The following is a 21788-nucleotide window of genomic DNA, read 5'->3' as shown; positions in this document are numbered from 1 at the left end:
GTAGTCTAGTATTTATATAAACATTAATATTCACGTTAAATTTACAGAAGCTTTGGCTTATAAACTTAATTTTTACTTGTTTATATATATCTCATTCGTAAACATTTCAAAACCACAAATAAATTCATATAACATTTATATTTTACTAGCGTCGTTGCCCAGGTGTTTTTAGGTGTGTGTATCTAGATTGCTGGAATTGTACATCTTACATATGTTTTACTGAACGGTATAGATTCACCAAGCAATTGGATCAGAGACACATATAAATCCATTAGAAAAATTATAGTTATTTTTTTTCTTTGGATTGAAAATTAAAAAAGGTGGGAAAATGGAATAGAGTTCTTTGAAAGTCATGAGAGTAAAAGAAAAAAAATTTTCAAACCTTACTTGCTATAGGTTATTTAGAGATCTTTCCAGAAAAAATACTTTAACTATACATGCCATAGGGAAAAAAAAAATTAATGTGTTTATGCCGCCATTCAGGCCATCAAGAATTATCACAGGAAGGAAAAGAGAATTGTGAGCAAATGGATACAGAAAGCTAAAAAGATCATTTTCAACAGCATTTTTGTTTTTATAAAAAATTTGATCGATTGTCCATTTGTTCTGACATCTACAATATAAATCTCACCTCTGTTTAAATGTATGTATGTTTGTATGTCTGCCTAAAACTTTCGACAGAGGCGACGGATTTTCACAAGATTGATATGGTTTAGAAGCTCAACCCTTTGGATGACAAATATTGAAAAATTGGCTAAAAACATTAATTCGTTCACCCTCAACTGAGCACTTTTCAACAAGGAGGGGGGGGGGTCGCTTTTTTCGCTGATATTTTCAAAAGTCATCCCCTCTTTTCAATTGACTAGCCTTAATTTAAACCTTCACCACTTCTGGTTTGGCCATGGATGCAACGGTAAAGACGTCACATTTTTTTTTCCACATTCTTTTCATCCTTCGTGGTACGGGTTCAAACCTGCCTGCCTTCAACCACTTTTTTTTTTTTTTTTTGCTCAACACAAAACCTCCAAACACCCAAGTTAATCTGATATATAAAGAAAATAATTCTCTTTCTCTTCCTGCAATAACTCTTAGTAGTCTGGGTGCTGAATACTGGACTGCAGAGTCAAAGGTTATTTTGTGTGCCTGAATTCGAATCCTTCAACTGGCAGTAATTATCACTTCCTACATTAATGATGGCGTAAGTATGAAGCGCTATTGTTTGTAGGTAATTAATATTCACTTATAAAAATATAATTCATACACGAAGAGGCACAGAAATTATTCAGGATTTTTAATCCTAACCTGTTTTACAAGTTCCTTGTACTTGACGGGGTAACAACCGCTCGGATTCTCCAAGAGTAGAGTGCCTCGAGATCCACGGCGGCGGCTCTCATTTGTGGTCACGCCACATAATTCCAGGTTTACAAACTTGCACGTGGGGACAATTCCATTTTGCACCGGGGCGGCTGTAGGCAAGTCACTGGGAATATTCTCACACTCCTCGTGGCGCTTGATAATAGTCATTTTTAAATCGTCCGACTTTATCTACAAAAAAAAAAAAAAGAAAAAAAAAAAAGAAAAAGAAAAAAAAAGAAAAAGAAAAAAAAAGAAAAAAAGAAAAAAAAAGAAAAAAAGAAAAAAAAAGAAAAAAAGAAAAAAAAAGAAAAAAAGAAAAAAAAAGAAAAAAAAAGAAAAAAAAGAGAAAAAAAAGAGAAAAAAAAGAGAAAAAAAAGAGAAAAAAAAAAAGAAAAAAACAAGAAAAAAAAAAAGAAAATGAGGAAACAAAGATTAATGCAAATTGAGATGCGGATGACTGATGTAGTAGTCATTCCACCCTCTCCCAACTGAGGAGTTATATCAGAAATTGAGGCAATATTCAATGGTTCAAATAAGATAAAGGGTTCGTACAGATTTTCAAGCTTTTTCAAGGTCTTCTCCAGATAAAATTAAAGTTTTTCAAACAAAGTTTGAAATACAAAATTCAAACTTTAATGGTTTTAAGACCAAAACTAGTGCAGACATTTTTAATTAATATATTTATTTATTAAAACAAATTCAATTTTCGAATTATAATAAATTCTTTATCAGGAATATCCAAGAGTTTTATTTATTTATTTTTTTTTTTTTTTTACATCACATGGTGGTGATAATCCTTGGGGCATGTTCATTATAGTCTGAACATTCGAGACTTCAACAACATCTGAAGACGTCCCAAGAATTATCACCACCATGCAACGTAAAAAAAAATAAATAAAAATAAAAACACATGGATTTTCCTGATGAAGAATTTATCATAACTTGAAATATTGAATGTGCTTTAATAATTATTTTTATTTATTAAAAAAAAAATGTCTGCAACAGTTTTGGTTTTAAAACTGTTAAAGCTTGAATTTTGTATTCCATATATCAACTATGCTTTAAAAAACAGTGAATTTCTATATTAAATTTTGATATATAAATAATGATATAACAAACCAAAAAACACTTAATTGACAACAGGAAAAATCATTTTCATTTACATACAAAACAATGTCTGTGTACATTCCCTGGCCAACTTATATTTGGCCAACCAAGCACAATTAAATATTATTTTCTCCGTTGTAGATTGGTCTATGCTGTGTTCATTTTACTTTTCAATTTCGTATATTGTGGAAAGAGTTATGTCCCTTTATCAGAAAACTACCAGATGTTATATGGAAAACGTTTTTGCAATTTCAGAACAATGTATTTTGATTTTATATTCAATATTTAAAAAATATCTAATTAATACTTAAAAAATAATTTAATAGCATTTATTTTTATTTTATTTAAAATATTGCAACTCAAATTTTTACTGGATATAAAGAATACCATTTTCAAGGTCTTTTCAGGATATTTTTCATATTTTTATTGGACATAATTTTTAAAGCTTTTCAAGGATTTTTCAAGGTAATAATAGAAATAAAACGTTTTCAAGACAAAAGTCAAAATTCAAGAACTTTTCAAAATTGTACAAACCCTGAGATATTTAACTTGAATCTGTAATCATTTTTAAAACTGTAAATTCAATACTAAAATAAACAAATAAAAATAAAGAAACATATCTTTTTATTTGGATACTTCAGAAACTACCGCTTTCATTGTTAGTTTCATTTTATTTTCACAACGTTTCAGTCGACCTTCAAGTGTGTCTTGTCAAACTCGAATCTGCATGGAACCCTTTATCGATTTTAAATCAACAATAAAATTAAATTGTTTAAAACTTATCTTTAGTCCCAGCAATATAAAATTAAAATGATAAATATTTATTGAGTTTGAATTAACAATAAAATTAAATTGTTTAAAACTTATCAGGAGCAGCATGTTCTCGTTCTATCAGCCATAACTGGATAGAAGTCCTAAGTAATTCATAATTTGGAGTGTGGCCCACACTAAGGTTCAAGATACTTAAAATTCATATTAGAATGGTCCACAAGAACCCATGGCATAGTGGATAAAATACTTTGTAAAATCTAGGTATAAATTACACACTTCTGGAGGTTGAAGGTTCAATTCTGAACGCAATGGATACTGAAAATACTAATTGCAAATTGCTTAGGGCTTCTACTTAGTTACGGCCAATGGAATGAGAACATGCTACCTTTTTGGATTAAATAAAGGGTTCCATTTGAAATTCTGTGCTGATTCCTGAATTTGACAGAAAGATTTCAGAGTTCGGCAAGATACATCTGAAGAAGGTTGGAGGTTACTTCGATTGAAATGTTGTGAAAATAAAACTGGAGATGACAACAGTAGTCCGAAGAATTCAAGTAATACGAATAATCGATTCTAATCTCAAATTCACAAACATTGTTCTATGAAGGAAAGTCATTTCTGTTTGCACGTCCGACTTAAAACAAAGAATTAACACAGAAAAACGTGGAAACTATTCTCCTGAAAATTGAAGGTTCAATCCTCAGTGTGGAGGACCGAAAAAAAATATACATTTGCGAATTACTTAGGACCTCTATCCAGTCATGGTTGACGGAACAAGCGCATGCTACCCTTGTAAAGTAAATAAAGGATTTCGTTCGAAATTCTGTCTAAAATCCCGAGTTCGACAGAAACATTCCTGAGTTTTACAAAATACACCTGAAGAAGGTCGGAGGTTATATCGACCGAAACGTGAAAAATCACACTCAAGATGAGAACAGTAGTCTGATGAATAATAATATAAATAATCAATCCTCATCTCAAAAATTCAGAAAAATTCAGAAACGTCATAACTGTATTCTGCTTTAGTATAACTTCACAAAGACTGATACAAAAACAAAGGTGCTTATCGAGAATTCCCTTGAAAAAAAAAAAAAAAAAAGAAAAAAGTCTGTACGATGAATGTATCTGATAGAACTCTAAAATATCGTATTCCTATAATCGAGTAAATTGACCAACTAGTTTTATGGTTAAACCAGGGAACTACCATCTCATGACAGCACCTTGAAAGCAGTCTCAAGTGAAAAAAGGCAATAACTCAACAGAATTTAAATTTGCAAGATTTACGTTGTAATGCCTATGGATTCTTATTAATCGCTTAAAGATTATTTTATTTATAAAAATAAAACTACTTGATAAATTAACATGATCTTTGAAATACAATAATTTCTTTCTGTTATAGATATGTGCATCATACAGATTTTTTTTTTTTTTAAATAAGGGGACAACTACCAAAAAAATAAATAGTAATATTCATTGACTTGGGGGAGGACTAAGTTTTATTTAAAAAAAAAAAAAAAGAACACTGACAGTAGGTCAAACAAGCTGATAGGTTTTGAACACTTGTTTGGAATAATAATGAAACTCAAAAATTTTAATTTCAACTAAAACCAATGGTATCTACTTAATTGCCATGTCGAAATTAGTAACATATCCAAAAATTAGGAAAAACGATAAAGTAGAAAATTATTAATGAAAATAGTTTTTGAAGAAATTGCAAATTTTAATTAAATAACAAAGAGGAGAGTTGGTAATTACATGCAATCAGGAGATAATTGCAGCCTGTCTCACTGCCACAGCCCACTCGAAAATATCCTTAATTTAATTAAAGAACTTTACTTGAACATAAATTTAAAATAAATAAGACAATTCAAACAGTTATTTTGATATAATAAAAAATTTCAGTCATTTTGATAAACAAAAAATTCAATAATTACCTAAAAAATTGTTTACTTTGTTATTTCATATTTTATTTTTATTTTGATTGATTCTCGCTTCATTTAAATTCCAAACTAGGAGTTGCTTCCCTTGTTTCAGTTAGATTTAAAAAATAATAATGGCAGATCAGTGGATTGTGAAAGTACATGTCCTACAGGCACAACAATATTATAATAGCTAAATTTGGAAAACAAAAAATTGATTAAAAAAATAAATAAATAATGATATCTATTGACTTTTTGTGTCAATTTCAACAAAAAGCGATAATATTTACTTAATTATTGGCAGAAGTACTTAAATATTACTGCATTATTTAAAAAAAAAAAAAAAAAAAACGAGATTTTGATCTTTATCATAAAAAACTCGCCATATTTCTTTGGGAAAATGTGATAATTACAAGGGAAGTAACTCAGTTATGCTAAAAACAAGGCAAGTATTACATATTTGTGTTAAAGCACAATTTACTAAAATAATTGGCCATAGTTACACGCTACTTACCTCCCTTTAAAAATCTCTACTATTTTTTTTAGCCAAACATTTTATTTTTGCTAGACAATTGAGTAGCTACGATTGGCTCGCTTGAAATTCAATATTAAAAATTTACAATTTTGCTTTTATAGTGCAAGTTGGAATATGATTGCTTTTAGATGAAATTCAATTTTTCGAGTTTCATTATTATAATTTTGAACAAGCACAAACCTATTTTCAAAACAAAAATACAGAAAAATCTTTAAAACTCTATGATGTAAATACCCATTATGGAGTGACGATGTCATATTCCAAAAATCATATTAATTGATCAAGTAGATTTTTTTTAATTAAGAAAATCAAATTTTATGAGTAAACAGGATAGCTTGATTGAACATATTTTATAAATAAGGGGAAATAATTCAAACTATCAAGATTAAAATAACCCTTGTAATGGCTACAATTTCCTATTAAAAATAGCTAAAAATCGTAAAATAATGATTTTCTATATTAAAAGAAATACTTAAGTTTGTAATTTGTGATTTTTGGAATATGACATCTTTATTCTGTACACATATGTAAATAATAAAGATTTTTCCGCAACGTTTTTTTTAAATGGGTTGAATAAGCACAGAAATTTTGTTGTGCTTACTGACCTTCATAGATTCTTCGATGATAATGTCAGATTTCTGGTAGGATTTGGACGAATCAGGCAACAATGGCTGTTTGATGGTTGTGTAAATAAAATCTGAAAATTTGTCGATGATGTCAGCCAAATTCGGACTTGCTTTGTAGAAAATGGTGATAGGATTTGACGGCACCAAATGAGCCTGAAAGAACACGAGACAGATAAAAAAAAATGGGAATATATTTGAAAAACAGGATCGGAAAACCCTTGGGTTTTCTTTTTTTTGTTTGTTTTAAATGCTCAGATTGTCACATGAAAAAAAAAAGATCAATTGAAACGATAAACTAATATACGATGTCATCGAATAAGAATAACAGTAAACAAAATTTTGTTTATTTAATCCAATTGTAAAAACAAAAACGTTGTCTTCTCGTTTCCATAGCAACCGGCAAGAGTGTCCTCGAGAGGGTTGGATGTGATACAAAATAGATTTAAAATATGGGAGATACCAACTAAATAATAATTTATGTAAATAAATCTGTATTCCTTCACTAATATATAACGGTATATTCTCGTCATAATTATGCGACCGTTGCTTTTCAAATCACCCTACTATTCAATTCATTAATTTACATAAACAGACCATCCTGTCCTCCTACAAACGTTTACAATTTTACGTTTGTGAGTACTAATCATCCCCGAATGTTTCAACAATACATATTTTCAGTGATTTAATAATATGTTCAAAAACTTTCTTCCAAATTTTCTAAAATAATTATCTTTAGAATCATTAGGACTACAGATTCTGGAATATTGTTTTTAACGTTATGCAAAAGTCATCATGATGAAGCTGAAGATGAGGATGAAGAAGACGAAAATGATGAAGATGAGGATGAAGAAGACGAAAATGATGAAGATGAGGATGAAGAAGACGAAAATGATGAAGATGAGGATGAAGACGAAAATGATGAAGATGAGGATGAAGACGAAAATGATGAAGATGAGGATGAAGACGAAAATGATGAAGATGAGGATGAAGAAGACGAAAATGATGAAGATGAGGATGAAGAAGACGAAAATGATGAAGATGAGGATGAAGAAGACGAAAATGATGAAGATGAGGATGAAGACGAAAATGATGAAGATGAGGATGAAGACGAAAATGATGAAGATGAGGATGAAGACGAAAATGATGAAGATGAGGATGAAGACGAAAATGATGAAGATGAGGATGAAGACGACGAAAATGATGAAGATGAGGATGAAGACGACGAAAATGATGAAGATGAGGATGAAGACGACGAAAATGATGAAGATGAGGATGAAGACGACGAAAATGATGAAGATGAGGATGAAGACGACGAAAATGATGAAGATGAGGATGAAGACGACGAAAATGATGAAGATGAGGATGAAGACGACGAAAATGATGAAGATGAGGATGAAGACGACGAAAATGATGAAGATGAGGATGAAGACGACGAAAATGATGAAGATGAGGATGAAGACGACGAAAATGATGAAGATGAGGATGAAGACGACGAAAATGATGAAGATGAGGATGAAGAAGACGAAAATGATGAAGATGAGGATGAAGAAGACGAAAATGATGAAGATGAGGATGAAGAAGACGAAAATGATGAAGATGAGGATGAAGAAGACGAAAATGATGAAGATGAGGATGAAGAAGACGAAAATGATGAAGATGAGGATGAAGAAGACGAAAATGATGAAGATGAGGATGAAGAAGACGAAAATGATGAAGATGAGGATGAAGAAGACGAAAATGATGAAGATGAGGATGAAGAAGACGAAAATGACGAAGATGAGGATGAAGAAGACGAAAATGACGAAGATGAGGATGAAGAAGACGAAAATGACGAAGATGAGGATGAAGAAGACGAAAATGACGAAGATGAGGATGAAGAAGACGAAAATGACGAAGATGAGGATGAAGAAGACGAAAATGACGAAGATGAGGATGAAGAAGACGAAAATGACGAAGATGAGGATGAAGAAGACGAAAATGACGAAGATGAGGATGAAGAAGACGAAAATGACGAAGATGAGGATGAAGAAGACGAAAATGACGAAGATGAGGATGAAGAAGACGAAAATGACGAAGATGAGGATGAAGAAGACGAAAATGACGAAGATGAGGATGAAGAAGACGAAAATGACGAAGATGAGGATGAAGACGAAAATGACGAAGATGAGGATGAAGACGAAAATGACGAAGATGAGAATGAAGACGAAAATGACGAAGATGAGGATGAAGACGAAAATGACGAAGATGAGGATGAAGACGAAAATGACGAAGATGAGGATGAAGACGAAAATGACGAAGATGAGGATGAAGACGAAAATGACGAAGATGAGGATGAAGACGAAAATGACGAAGATGAGGATGAAGACGAAAATGACGAAGATGAGGATGAAGAAGACGAAAATGACGAAGATGAGGATGAAGAAGACGAAAATGACGAAGATGAGGATGAAGAAGACGAAAATGACGAAGATGAGGATGAAGAAGACGAAAATGACGAAGATGAGGATGAAGAAGACGAAAATGACGAAGATGAGGATGAAGAAGACGAAAATGACGAAGATGAGGATGAAGAAGACGAAAATGACGAAGATGAGGATGAAGAAGACGAAAATGACGAAGATGAGGATGAAGACGAAAATGACGAAGATGAGGATGAAGAAGACGAAAATGACGAAGATGAGGATGAAGAAGACGAAAATGACGAAGATGAGGATGAAGAAGACGAAAATGACGAAGATGAGGATGAAGAAGACGAAAATGACGAAGATGAGGATGAAGAAGACGAAAATGACGAAGACGAGGATGAAGAAGACGAAAATGACGAAGACGAGGATGAAGAAGACGAAAATGACGAAGACGAGGATGAAGAAGACGAAAATGACGAAGACGAGGATGAAGAAGACGAAAATGACGAAGACGAGGATGAAGAAGACGAAAATGACGAAGACGAGGATGAAGAAGACGAAAATGACGAAGACGAAAATGATGAAGACGAGGATGAAGAAGACGAAAATGATGAAGACGAGGATGAAGAAGACGAAAATGATGAAGACGAGGATGAAGAAGACGAAAATGATGAAGACGAGGATGAAGAAGACGAAAATGATGAAGACGAGGATGAAGAAGACGAAAATGATGAAGACGAGGATGAAGAAGACGAAAATGATGAAGACGAGGATGAAGAAGACGAAAATGATGAAGACGAGGATGAAGACGAAAATGATGAAGACGAGGATGAAGACGAAAATGATGAAGACGAGGATGAAGACGAAAATGATGAAGACGAGGATGAAGACGAAAATGATGAAGACGAGGATGAAGACGAAAATGATGAAGACGAGGATGAAGACGAAAATGATGAAGACGAGGATGAAGACGAAAATGATGAAGACGAGGATGAAGACGAAAATGATGAAGACGAGGATGAAGACGAAAATGATGAAGATGAGGATGAAGACGAAAATGATGAAGATGAGGATGAAGAAGACGAAAATGATGAAGATGAGGATGAAGAAGACGAAAATGATGAAGATGAGGATGAAGAAGACGAAAATGATGAAGATGAGGATGAAGAAGACGAAAATGATGAAGATGAGGATGAAGAAGACGAAAATGATGAAGATGAGGATGAAGAAGACGAAAATGATGAAGATGAGGATGAAGAAGACGAAAATGATGAAGATGAGGATGAAGACGAAAATGATGAAGATGAGGATGAAGACGAAAATGATGAAGATGAGGATGAAGACGAAAATGATGAAGATGAGGATGAAGAAGACGAAAATGATGAAGATGAGGATGAAGAAGACGAAAATGATGAAGATGAGGATGAAGAAGACGAAAATGATGAAGATGAGGATGAAGAAGACGAAAATGATGAAGATGAGGATGAAGAAGACGAAAATGATGAAGATGAGGATGAAGAAGACGAAAATGATGAAGATGAGGATGAAGAAGACGAAAATGATGAAGATGAGGATGAAGAAGACGAAAATGATGAAGATGAGGATGAAGAAGACGAAAATGATGAAGATGAGGATGAAGAAGACGAAAATGATGAAGATGAGGATGAAGAAGACGAAAATGATGAAGATGAGGATGAAGAAGACGAAAATGATGAAGATGAGGATGAAGAAGACGAAAATGATGAAGATGAGGATGAAGAAGACGAAAATGATGAAGATGAGGATGAAGAAGACGAAAATGATGAAGATGAGGATGAAGAAGACGAAAATGATGAAGATGAGGATGAAGAAGACGAAAATGATGAAGATGAGGATGAAGAAGACGAAAATGATGAAGATGAGGATGAAGAAGACGAAAATGATGAAGATGAGGATGAAGAAGACGAAAATGATGAAGATGAGGATGAAGAAGACGAAAATGATGAAGATGAGGATGAAGAAGACGAAAATGATGAAGATGAGGATGAAGAAGACGAAAATGATGAAGATGAGGATGAAGAAGACGAAAATGATGAAGATGAGGATGAAGACGAAAATGATGAAGATGAGGATGAAGACGAAAATGATGAAGATGAGGATCAAGACGAAAATGATGAAGATGAGGATGAAGACGAAAATGATGAAGATGAGGATGAAGACGAAAATGATGAAGATGAGGATGAAGACGAAAATGATGAAGATGAGGATGAAGACGAAAATGATGAAGATGAGGATGAAGAAGACGAAAATGATGAAGATGAGGATGAAGAAGACGAAAATGATGAAGATGAGGATGAAGAAGACGAAAATGATGAAGATGAGGATGAAGAAGACGAAAATGATGAAGATGAGGATGAAGAAGACGAAAATGATGAAGATGAGGATGAAGAAGACGAAAATGATGAAGATGAGGATGAAGACGAAAATGATGAAGATGAGGATGAAGACGAAAATGATGAAGATGAGGATGAAGACGAAAATGATGAAGATGAGGATGAAGACGAAAATGATGAAGATGAGGATGAAGACGAAAATGATGAAGATGAGGATGAAGACGAAAATGATGAAGATGAGGATGAAGAAGACGAAAATGATGAAGATGAGGATGAAGAAGACGAAAATGATGAAGATGAGGATGAAGAAGACGAAAATGATGAAGATGAGGATGAAGAAGACGAAAATGATGAAGATGAGGATGAAGAAGACGAAAATGATGAAGATGAGGATGAAGAAGACGAAAATGATGAAGATGAGGATGAAGAAGACGAAAATGATGAAGATGAGGATGAAGAAGACGAAAATGATGAAGAGGATGAAGAAGACGAAAATGATGAAGAGGATGAAGAAGACGAAAATGATGAAGAGGATGAAGAAGACGAAAATGATGAAGAGGATGAAGAAGACGAAAATGATGAAGAGGATGAAGAAGACGAAAATGATGATGAGGATGAAGAAGACGAAAATGATGATGAGGATGAAGAAGACGAAAATGATGATGAGGATGAAGAAGACGAAAATGATGATGAGGATGAAGAAGACGAAAATGATGATGAGGATGAAGAAGACGAAAATGATGATGAGGATGAAGAAGACGAAAATGATGATGAGGATGAAGAAGACGAAAATGATGATGAGGATGAAGAAGACGAAAATGATGATGAGGATGAAGAAGACGAAAATGATGATGAGGATGAAGAAGACGAAAATGATGATGAGGATGAAGAAGACGAAAATGATGATGAGGATGAAGAAGACGAAAATGATGATGAGGATGAAGAAGACGAAAATGATGAAGATGAGGATGAAGAAGACGAAAATGATGAAGATGAGGATGAAGAAGACGAAAATGATGAAGATGAGGATGAAGAAGACGAAAATGATGATGAGGATGAAGACGAAAATGATGATGAGGATGAAGACGAAAATGATGATGAGGATGAAGACGAAAATGATGAAGATGAGGATGAAGAAGACGAAAATGATGAAGATGAGGATGAAGAAGACGAAAATGATGAAGATGAGGATGAAGACGAAAATGATGAAGATGAGGATGAAGACGAAAATGATGAAGATGAGGATGAAGACGAAAATGATGAAGATGAGGATGAAGAAGACGAAAATGATGAAGATGAGGATGAAGACGAAAATGATGAAGATGAGGATGAAGAAGACGAAAATGATGAAGATGAGGATGAAGAAGACGAAAATGATGAAGATGAGGATGAAGAAGACGAAAATGATGAAGATGAGGATGAAGACGAAAATGATGAAGATGAGGATGAAGACGAAAATGATGAAGATGAGGATGAAGACGAAAATGATGAAGATGAGGATGAAGACGAAAATGATGAAGATGAGGATGAAGACGAAAATGATGAAGATGAGGATGAAGACGAAAATGATGAAGATGAGGATGAAGACGAAAATGATGAAGATGAGGATGAAGACGAAAATGATGAAGATGAGGATGAAGACGAAAATGATGAAGATGAGGATGAAGAAGACGAAAATGATGAAGATGAGGATGAAGAAGACGAAAATGATGAAGATGAGGATGAAGACGAAAATGATGAAGATGAGGATGAAGACGAAAATGATGAAGATGAGGATGAAGACGAAAATGATGAAGATGAGGATGAAGACGAAAATGATGAAGATGAGGATGAAGACGAAAATGATGAAGATGAGGATGAAGACGAAAATGATGAAGATGAGGATGAAGACGAAAATGATGAAGATGAGGATGAAGACGAAAATGATGAAGATGAGGATGAAGACGAAAATGATGAAGATGAGGATGAAGACGAAAATGATGAAGATGAGGATGAAGACGAAAATGATGAAGATGAGGATGAAGACGAAAATGATGAAGATGAGGATGAAGACGAAAATGATGATGAGGATGAAGAAGACGAAAATGATGATGAGGATGAAGAAGACGAAAATGATGATGAGGATGAAGAAGACGAAAATGATGAAGATGAGGATGAAGAAGACGAAAATGATGAAGATGAGGATGAAGAAGACGAAAATGATGATGAGGATGAAGAAGACGAAAATGATGATGAGGATGAAGAAGACGAAAATGATGATGAGGATGAAGAAGACGAAAATGATGATGAGGATGAAGAAGACGAAAATGATGAAGATGAGGATGAAGACGAAAATGATGATGAGGATGAAGACGAAAATGATGAAGATGAGGATGAAGACGAAAATGATGAAGATGAGGATGAAGACGAAAATGATGAAGATGAGGATGAAGACGAAAATGATGAAGATGAGGATGAAGAAGACGAAAATGATGAAGATGAGGATGAAGAAGACGAAAATGATGAAGATGAGGATGAAGAAGACGAAAATGATGAAGATGAGGATGAAGAAGACGAAAATGATGAAGATGAGGATGAAGAAGACGAAAATGATGAAGATGAGGATGAAGAAGACGAAAATGATGAAGATGAGGATGAAGAAGACGAAAATGATGAAGATGAGGATGAAGAAGACGAAAATGATGAAGATGAGGATGAAGAAGACGAAAATGATGAAGATGAGGATGAAGAAGACGAAAATGATGAAGATGAGGATGAAGAAGACGAAAATGATGAAGATGAGGATGAAGAAGACGAAAATGATGAAGATGAGGATGAAGAAGACGAAAATGATGAAGATGAGGATGAAGAAGACGAAAATGATGAAGATGAGGATGAAGAAGACGAAAATGATGAAGATGAGGATGAAGAAGACGAAAATGATGAAGATGAGGATGAAGAAGACGAAAATGATGAAGATGAGGATGAAGAAGACGAAAATGATGAAGATGAGGATGAAGAAGACGAAAATGATGAAGATGAGGATGAAGAAGACGAAAATGATGAAGATGAGGATGAAGAAGACGAAAATGATGATGAGGATGAAGAAGACGAAAATGATGATGAGGATGAAGAAGACGAAAATGATGATGAGGATGAAGAAGACGAAAATGATGATGAGGATGAAGAAGACGAAAATGATGATGAGGATGAAGAAGACGAAAATGATGATGAGGATGAAGAAGACGAAAATGATGATGAGGATGAAGAAGACGAAAATGATGATGAGGATGAAGAAGACGAAAATGATGATGAGGATGAAGAAGACGAAAATGATGATGAGGATGAAGAAGACGAAAATGATGAAGATGAGGATGAAGACGAAAATGATGAAGATGAGGATGAAGACGAAAATGATGAAGATGAGGATGAAGACGAAAATGATGAAGATGAGGATGAAGACGAAAATGATGAAGATGAGGATGAAGAAGACGAAAATGATGAAGATGAGGATGAAGAAGACGAAAATGATGAAGATGAGGATGAAGAAGACGAAAATGATGAAGATGAGGATGAAGAAGACGAAAATGATGAAGATGAGGATGAAGAAGACGAAAATGATGAAGATGAGGATGAAGAAGACGAAAATGATGAAGATGAGGATGAAGAAGACGAAAATGATGAAGATGAGGATGAAGAAGACGAAAATGATGAAGATGAGGATGAAGAAGACGAAAATGATGAAGATGAGGATGAAGAAGACGAAAATGATGAAGATGAGGATGAAGAAGACGAAAATGATGAAGATGAGGATGAAGAAGACGAAAATGATGAAGATGAGGATGAAGAAGACGAAAATGATGAAGATGAGGATGAAGAAGACGAAAATGATGAAGATGAGGATGAAGAAGACGAAAATGATGAAGATGAGGATGAAGAAGACGAAAATGATGAAGATGAGGATGAAGAAGACGAAAATGATGAAGATGAGGATGAAGAAGACGAAAATGATGAAGATGAGGATGAAGAAGACGAAAATGATGAAGATGAGGATGAAGAAGACGAAAATGATGAAGATGAGGATGAAGAAGACGAAAATGATGAAGATGAGGATGAAGAAGACGAAAATGATGAAGATGAGGATGAAGAAGACGAAAATGATGAAGATGAGGATGAAGAAGACGAAAATGATGAAGATGAGGATGAAGAAGACGAAAATGATGAAGATGAGGATGAAGACGAAAATGATGAAGATGAGGATGAAGACGAAAATGATGAAGATGAGGATGAAGACGAAAATGATGAAGATGAGGATGAAGAAGACGAAAATGATGAAGATGAGGATGAAGAAGACGAAAATGATGAAGATGAGGATGAAGAAGACGAAAATGATGAAGATGAGGATGAAGAAGACGAAAATGATGAAGATGAGGATGAAGAAGACGAAAATGATGAAGATGAGGATGAAGAAGACGAAAATGATGAAGATGAGGATGAAGAAGACGAAAATGATGAAGATGAGGATGAAGAAGACGAAAATGATGAAGATGAGGATGAAGAAGACGAAAATGATGAAGATGAGGATGAAGAAGACGAAAATGATGAAGATGAGGATGAAGAAGACAAAAATGATGAAGATGAGGATGAAGAAGACAAAAATGATGAAGATGAGGATGAAGACGAAAATGATGAAGATGAGGATGAAGACGAAAATGATGAAGATGAGGATGAAGACGAAAATGATGAAGATGAGGATGAAGAAGACGAAAATGATGATGAGGATGAAGACGAAAATGATGAAGATGAGGATGAAGAAGACGAAAATGATGATGAGGATGAAGAAGACGAAAATGATGATGAGGATGAAGAAGACGAAAATGATGAAGATGAGGATGAAGAAGACGAAAATGATGAAGATGAGGATGAAGAAGACGAAAATGATGAAGATGAGGATGAAGAAGACGAAAATGATGAAGATGAGGATGAAGAAGACGAAAATGATGAAGATGAGGATGAAGAAGACGAAAATGATGAAGATGAGGATGAAGAAGACGAAAATGATGAAGATGAGGATGAAGAAGACGAAAATGATGAAGATGAGGATGAAGAAGACGAAAATGATGAAGATGAGGATGAAGAAGACGAAAATGATGAAGATGAGGATGAAGAAGACGAAAATGATGAAGATGAGGATGAAGAAGACGAAAATGATGAAGATGAGGATGAAGAAGACGAAAATGATGAAGATGAGGATGAAGAAGACGAAAATGATGAAGATGAGGATGAAGAAGACGAAAATGATGAAGATGAGGATGAAGAAGACGAAAATGATGAAGATGAGGATGAAGAAGACGAAAATGATGAAGATGAGGATGAAGAAGACGAAAATGATGAAGATGAGGATGAAGAAGACGAAAATGATGAAGATGAGGATGAAGAAGACGAAAATGATGAAGATGAGGATGAAGAAGACGAAAATGATGAAGATGAGGATGAAGAAGACGAAAATGATGAAGATGAGGATGAAGAAGACGAAAATGATGAAGATGAGGATGAAGAAGACGAAAATGATGAAGATGAGGATGAAGAAGACGAAAATGATGAAGATGAGGATGAAGAAGACGAAAATGATGAAGATGAGGATGAAGAAGACGAAAATGATGAAGATGAGGATGAAGAAGACGAAAATGATGAAGATGAGGATGAAGAAGACGAAAATGATGAAGATGAGGATGAAGACGAAAATGATGAAGATGAGGATGAAGACGAAAATGATGAAGATGAGGATGAAGACGAAAATGATGAAGATGAGGATGAAGAAGACGAAAATGATGAAGATGAGGATGAAGAAGACGAAAATGATGAAGATGAGGATGAAGAAGACGAAAATGATGAAGATGAGGATGAAGAAGACGAAAATGATGAAGATGAGGATGAAGAAGACGAAAATGATGAAGATGAGGATGAAGAAGACGAAAATGATGAAGATGAGGATGAAGAAGACGAAAATGATGAAGATGAGGATGAAGAAGACGAAAATGATGAAGATGAGGATGAAGAAGACGAAAATGATGAAGATGAGGATGAAGAAGACGAAAATGATGAAGATGAGGATGAAGAAGACGAAAATGATGAAGATGAGGATGAAGAAGACGAAAATGATGAAGATGAGGATGAAGAAGACGAAAATGATGAAGATGAGGATGAAGAAGACGAAAATGATGATGAGGATGAAGAAGACGAAAATGATGAAGATGAGGATGAAGAAGACGAAAATGATGAAGATGAGGATGAAGAAGACGAAAATGATGATGAGGATGAAGAAGACGAAAATGATGAAGATGAGGATGAAGAAGACGAAAATGATGAAGATGAGGATGAAGAAGACGAAAATGATGAAGATGAGGATGAAGAAGACGAAAATGATGAAGATGAGGATGAAGAAGACGAAAATGATGAAGATGAGGATGAAGAAGACGAAAATGATGAAGATGAGGATGAAGAAGACGAAAATGATGAAGATGAGGATGAAGAAGACGAAAATGATGAAGATGAGGATGAAGAAGACGAAAATGATGAAGATGAGGATGAAGAAGACGAAAATGATGAAGATGAGGATGAAGAAGACGAAAATGATGAAGATGAGGATGAAGAAGACGAAAATGATGAAGATGAGGATGAAGAAGACGAAAATGATGAAGATGAGGATGAAGAAGACGAAAATGATGAAGATGAGGATGAAGAAGACGAAAATGATGAAGATGAGGATGAAGAAGACGAAAATGATGAAGATGAGGATGAAGAAGACGAAAATGATGAAGATGAGGATGAAGAAGACGAAAATGATGAAGATGAGGATGAAGAAGACGAAAATGATGAAGATGAGGATGAAGAAGACGAAAATGATGAAGATGAGGATGAAGACGAAAATGATGAAGATGAGGATGAAGACGAAAATGATGAAGATGAGGATGAAGACGAAAATGATGAAGATGAGGATGAAGAAGACGAAAATGATGAAGATGAGGATGAAGAAGACGAAAATGATGAAGATGAGGATGAAGAAGACGAAAATGATGAAGATGAGGATGAAGAAGACGAAAATGATGAAGATGAGGATGAAGAAGACGAAAATGATGAAGATGAGGATGAAGAAGACGAAAATGATGAAGATGAGGATGAAGACGAAAATGATGAAGATGAGGATGAAGAAGACGAAAATGATGAAGATGAGGATGAAGAAGACGAAAATGATGAAGATGAGGATGAAGAAGACGAAAATGATGAAGATGAGGATGAAGAAGACGAAAATGATGAAGATGAGGATGAAGAAGACGAAAATGATGAAGATGAGGATGAAGAAGACGAAAATGATGAAGATGAGGATGAAGAAGACGAAAATGATGAAGATGAGGATGAAGAAGACGAAAATGATGATGAGGATGAAGAAGACGAAAATGATGATGAGGATGAAGAAGACGAAAATGATGATGAGGATGAAGAAGACGAAAATGATGATGAGGATGAAGAAGACGAAAATGATGATGAGGATGAAGAAGACGAAAATGATGAAGATGAGGATGAAGACGAAAATGATCAAGATGAGGATGAAGACGAAAATGATGAAGATGAGGATGAAGACGAAAATGATGAAGATGAGGATGAAGACGAAAATGATGAAGATGAGGATGAAGACGAAAATGATGAAGATGAGGATGAAGACGAAAATGATGAAGATGAGGATGAAGACGAAAATGATGAAGATGAGGATGAAGAAGACGAAGATGAAACTTAAATGATGGCAATTTTGCCGAAACTGATTACAAAAAGATTTGTACTGTATATACATATGAATGAAATGACGAAAGCAAACTTACTTTTTTACGTAATTTTTGAATACGGTTAACGACTTCTCGCGCAATTCCTTCATCAAGCATGGATTGGTCGGGAGTCACATCAAGGAGAACAAGAATCTTTCAGAAAAAAAAAAAATCAAAGTTTCATTAACTTTTTTAGCAAAACATTTAGTGAAAAAAAAAAAAAAATCAAGGTTTCATTAACTTTTTTAGCAAAACATTTAGTGAAAAAAAAAAAAAAATCAAAGTTTCATTAACTTTTTTAGCAAAACATTTAGTGAAAGAAAAAAAAAAAAATCAAAAAGTACAGATGAAACATTTTTTGCCATTAAATACAAAGTCTTTATCTTATTGAACCAAATACTTTTTTCTAAATTAAATAAAATCCAAGAAACAAGATCCATTTTTGGAGTACAAAACTATCAAGCTTTCCTGAATGTCCGTAGCATTTTTAAATTACATGTTTGTGAAGGTTCTTAACAAGCTTATAAACTGTTTACTTAAATCACAAATGAAACTTAGCATGTGTTACGGGTATTTTTTGCGATTGCTGACAACATTTTTCACTTTTAGTTTCACATGCCCTTTATAAGAAAATAAACTGCTACAAATTTCATGTTCGGATAAAAGATGAAACTGTTGATAAAATTTAAAAAGGAATTTGTGAAGTGTTTTTTTTTTTTTTTTTTACACAGTGATCACCACTTATCAAGGCCCGGAAGCCACTCAGGGATAAGGGTTATTGCAAGTACATTACGTTAGTGTGGAGATTTGATGAAGTGTTTGCTTAAGGGGGCGGTTCATTAGGAATTTGTTAACATTGGACTTGAAGACATCCAAGTTGTAGTCTGGTGGGAAGCAGGCAGACGGAACAGAGTTCCACAGGCGTGCAGTTCTAAGAAAGAAGCTTTGTTCATGGAATCCGCGTTTTGATTTAGGCACATACAGTGTATCGTGATGGTGCTATAGGATAATTGTTCGGAAATGTTTTGCAAAATTCAAAACGGAGAAACATCAGTTTCCTAGATGACAATTGCAGTGGAAGACCCTAAAAAATTTTATGTGCCTGTTTTGAAGACAAAAATTGAAGAAAATCCAAATATCACAATTAGAGCATTTGTGCAAAAGTTGGAAGTTTTAAAAATTACAGTTCATGATCATGTTTACTGAATAAATCTTGCTAAGAAAAGAGAAAACTTTCCAGACAACGTAATATTTCATTATCAGATAGTCTTACTGCATGTTCATAATCATCTAATATATAAAACAGGAAGTTTGTATGTGTGTCCTAAAGCAATGAATATGGGTACATGGAACTTTTCACAAGGAAGTTAAATATGTACATGAAAACTACAAACTAGTACATAAAGTGCTCATCCCAATTGGCGGGATCATCGTTCGCCCCTGGATATTGATGTGCTTGTACCCCTTCAATGTAAATACCACTAACCAACCTGACAGCAAGATCACACCCCTTCACTGTAGAAATTCCCAGATGCTGGAGGGTTTTCTACTTTAATACTAGTTGCCTTTGGAATTCCCTCCTGCCCCCCCCCCCGACTGTACTAACATGCAGAAATTTAAATATAATGTGAACAAACATCTCACTCCACAACTACCAGCTTAGGATGCTTGTATAAATCTGGTTCCTAATTCATAGTAGCCACTTACATCTCATTGATAATGTGTATATTATGTGTACTAGGTGAACGCCCAGTGTTGCCTGGTCATAAAATTTACTTAAATGTTTTAATTCAGAGATTTCATATTTATTATTATAGTCAATTTTTGCATTCAACATATATAGTGGTAATTTAAAAAATAACGATGACTTGAGGTAGAATCAAAACCAAAACAGTTTTAATCATTTGAGCTATTGTCAGACAGATAAAAAGTAGTTACAAATGAACTGATTTTAACATAACTGTATATTTGTGCATGCATACAAATAACACGTTTAGTTGACTTACGTATTCCAAGTTCAAATTTTTTCAATTTTGACCCCTTAGCAATTATTTTTACTGGCTAAAAATCATAAAAGAATGGCTCATAAAAATGCAATCATTAGACCCTCCTCGCGCCGCTTTGTGACCTTGCGTCTCGGAGGAGATGCAATTTGAAAAAAAAAATAAACAAGCTGCAAGTGTATAGTTATTTTTATTAATCGCCTTTGTTTCCTTTATTTCCTGTACTTTAATAACACAAACATGTGTCTGAATGTGCAGTGTTTATCAAAGAAATGAAATTCTTTTGTCATTAAAAACAAACTTTATTTTGACAATTGACACATGTGGTTGTGTAGGAGAGAGAGAGAGAAAGAAGTGAGAGACATGGTAGCAAGCAAAAATTGTTCTTCGTAACTGTTTCTCTCTGTCCGACTTTAAAGCATTTGTTTTTATTACAATTGTATCTTTGTACCACTGACGTTTCCATCTAGGTCATAGGTCAGAATTTGGGCTGGTTTCTCTCATTTGCCCATTTCTGGAGGAACGTGGCATCGTTCAGGATTTACTTCAATTCCCAAACCTGCCCATTCCGGTGTTGCCCGATGTTATTATTTAACTTAAATTAATTGTCCTATTGTTCTCATTTAACATCATATCTTGATGGTCGGTTGTTTTTGTTTTACGGCATATCAACCCTTTTCAAGTTATTTAATGCCAAATACAGTGATTTTGAAGAAAAATTTTGGAAAAGAATATATTTGTTTGTTTTTTTTCAAGTCAGTTTCTATTTAACCCATAGCTGGGACCCTAACAGGTACTACCACTTTGGGTCAGATTGGACCTGGGTGCAATAGCAATTAAAAGGTGGCTCCACACTCTTCAAAACCTGCAAGCTGGGGCCTCACCATCAGATATA

The 21788-nt window shown here is 34.2% G+C and overlaps 1 protein-coding gene across 1 annotated transcript in view; it reads right to left on the bottom strand.

Annotated features, from left to right (window-relative positions):
• The window catches only part of LOC145256495 (isoleucine--tRNA ligase, cytoplasmic-like), a 146629-nt gene that overhangs the window by 8789 nt on the left and 116052 nt on the right, over window positions 1-21788 (bottom strand). Inside the window, exons 27-29 of the mRNA XM_080115445.1 lie at window positions 18948-19043; window positions 6294-6467; window positions 1303-1545 (exon numbers count right to left, since the gene is read on the bottom strand). Coding sequence (XP_079971571.1) covers window positions 1303-1545; window positions 6294-6467; window positions 18948-19043 — 513 coding nt within the window. The remainder of the gene's footprint in view (window positions 1-1302; window positions 1546-6293; window positions 6468-18947; window positions 19044-21788) is intronic.

This window comes from Euprymna scolopes, chromosome 32, assembly GCF_053919585.1.
Source record: "Euprymna scolopes isolate OS-2025 chromosome 32, ASM5391958v1, whole genome shotgun sequence".
Classification (NCBI taxonomy): domain Eukaryota; kingdom Metazoa; phylum Mollusca; class Cephalopoda; order Sepiida; family Sepiolidae; genus Euprymna; species Euprymna scolopes.
This window is presented reverse-complemented; position numbering and strand designations above follow the sequence as displayed.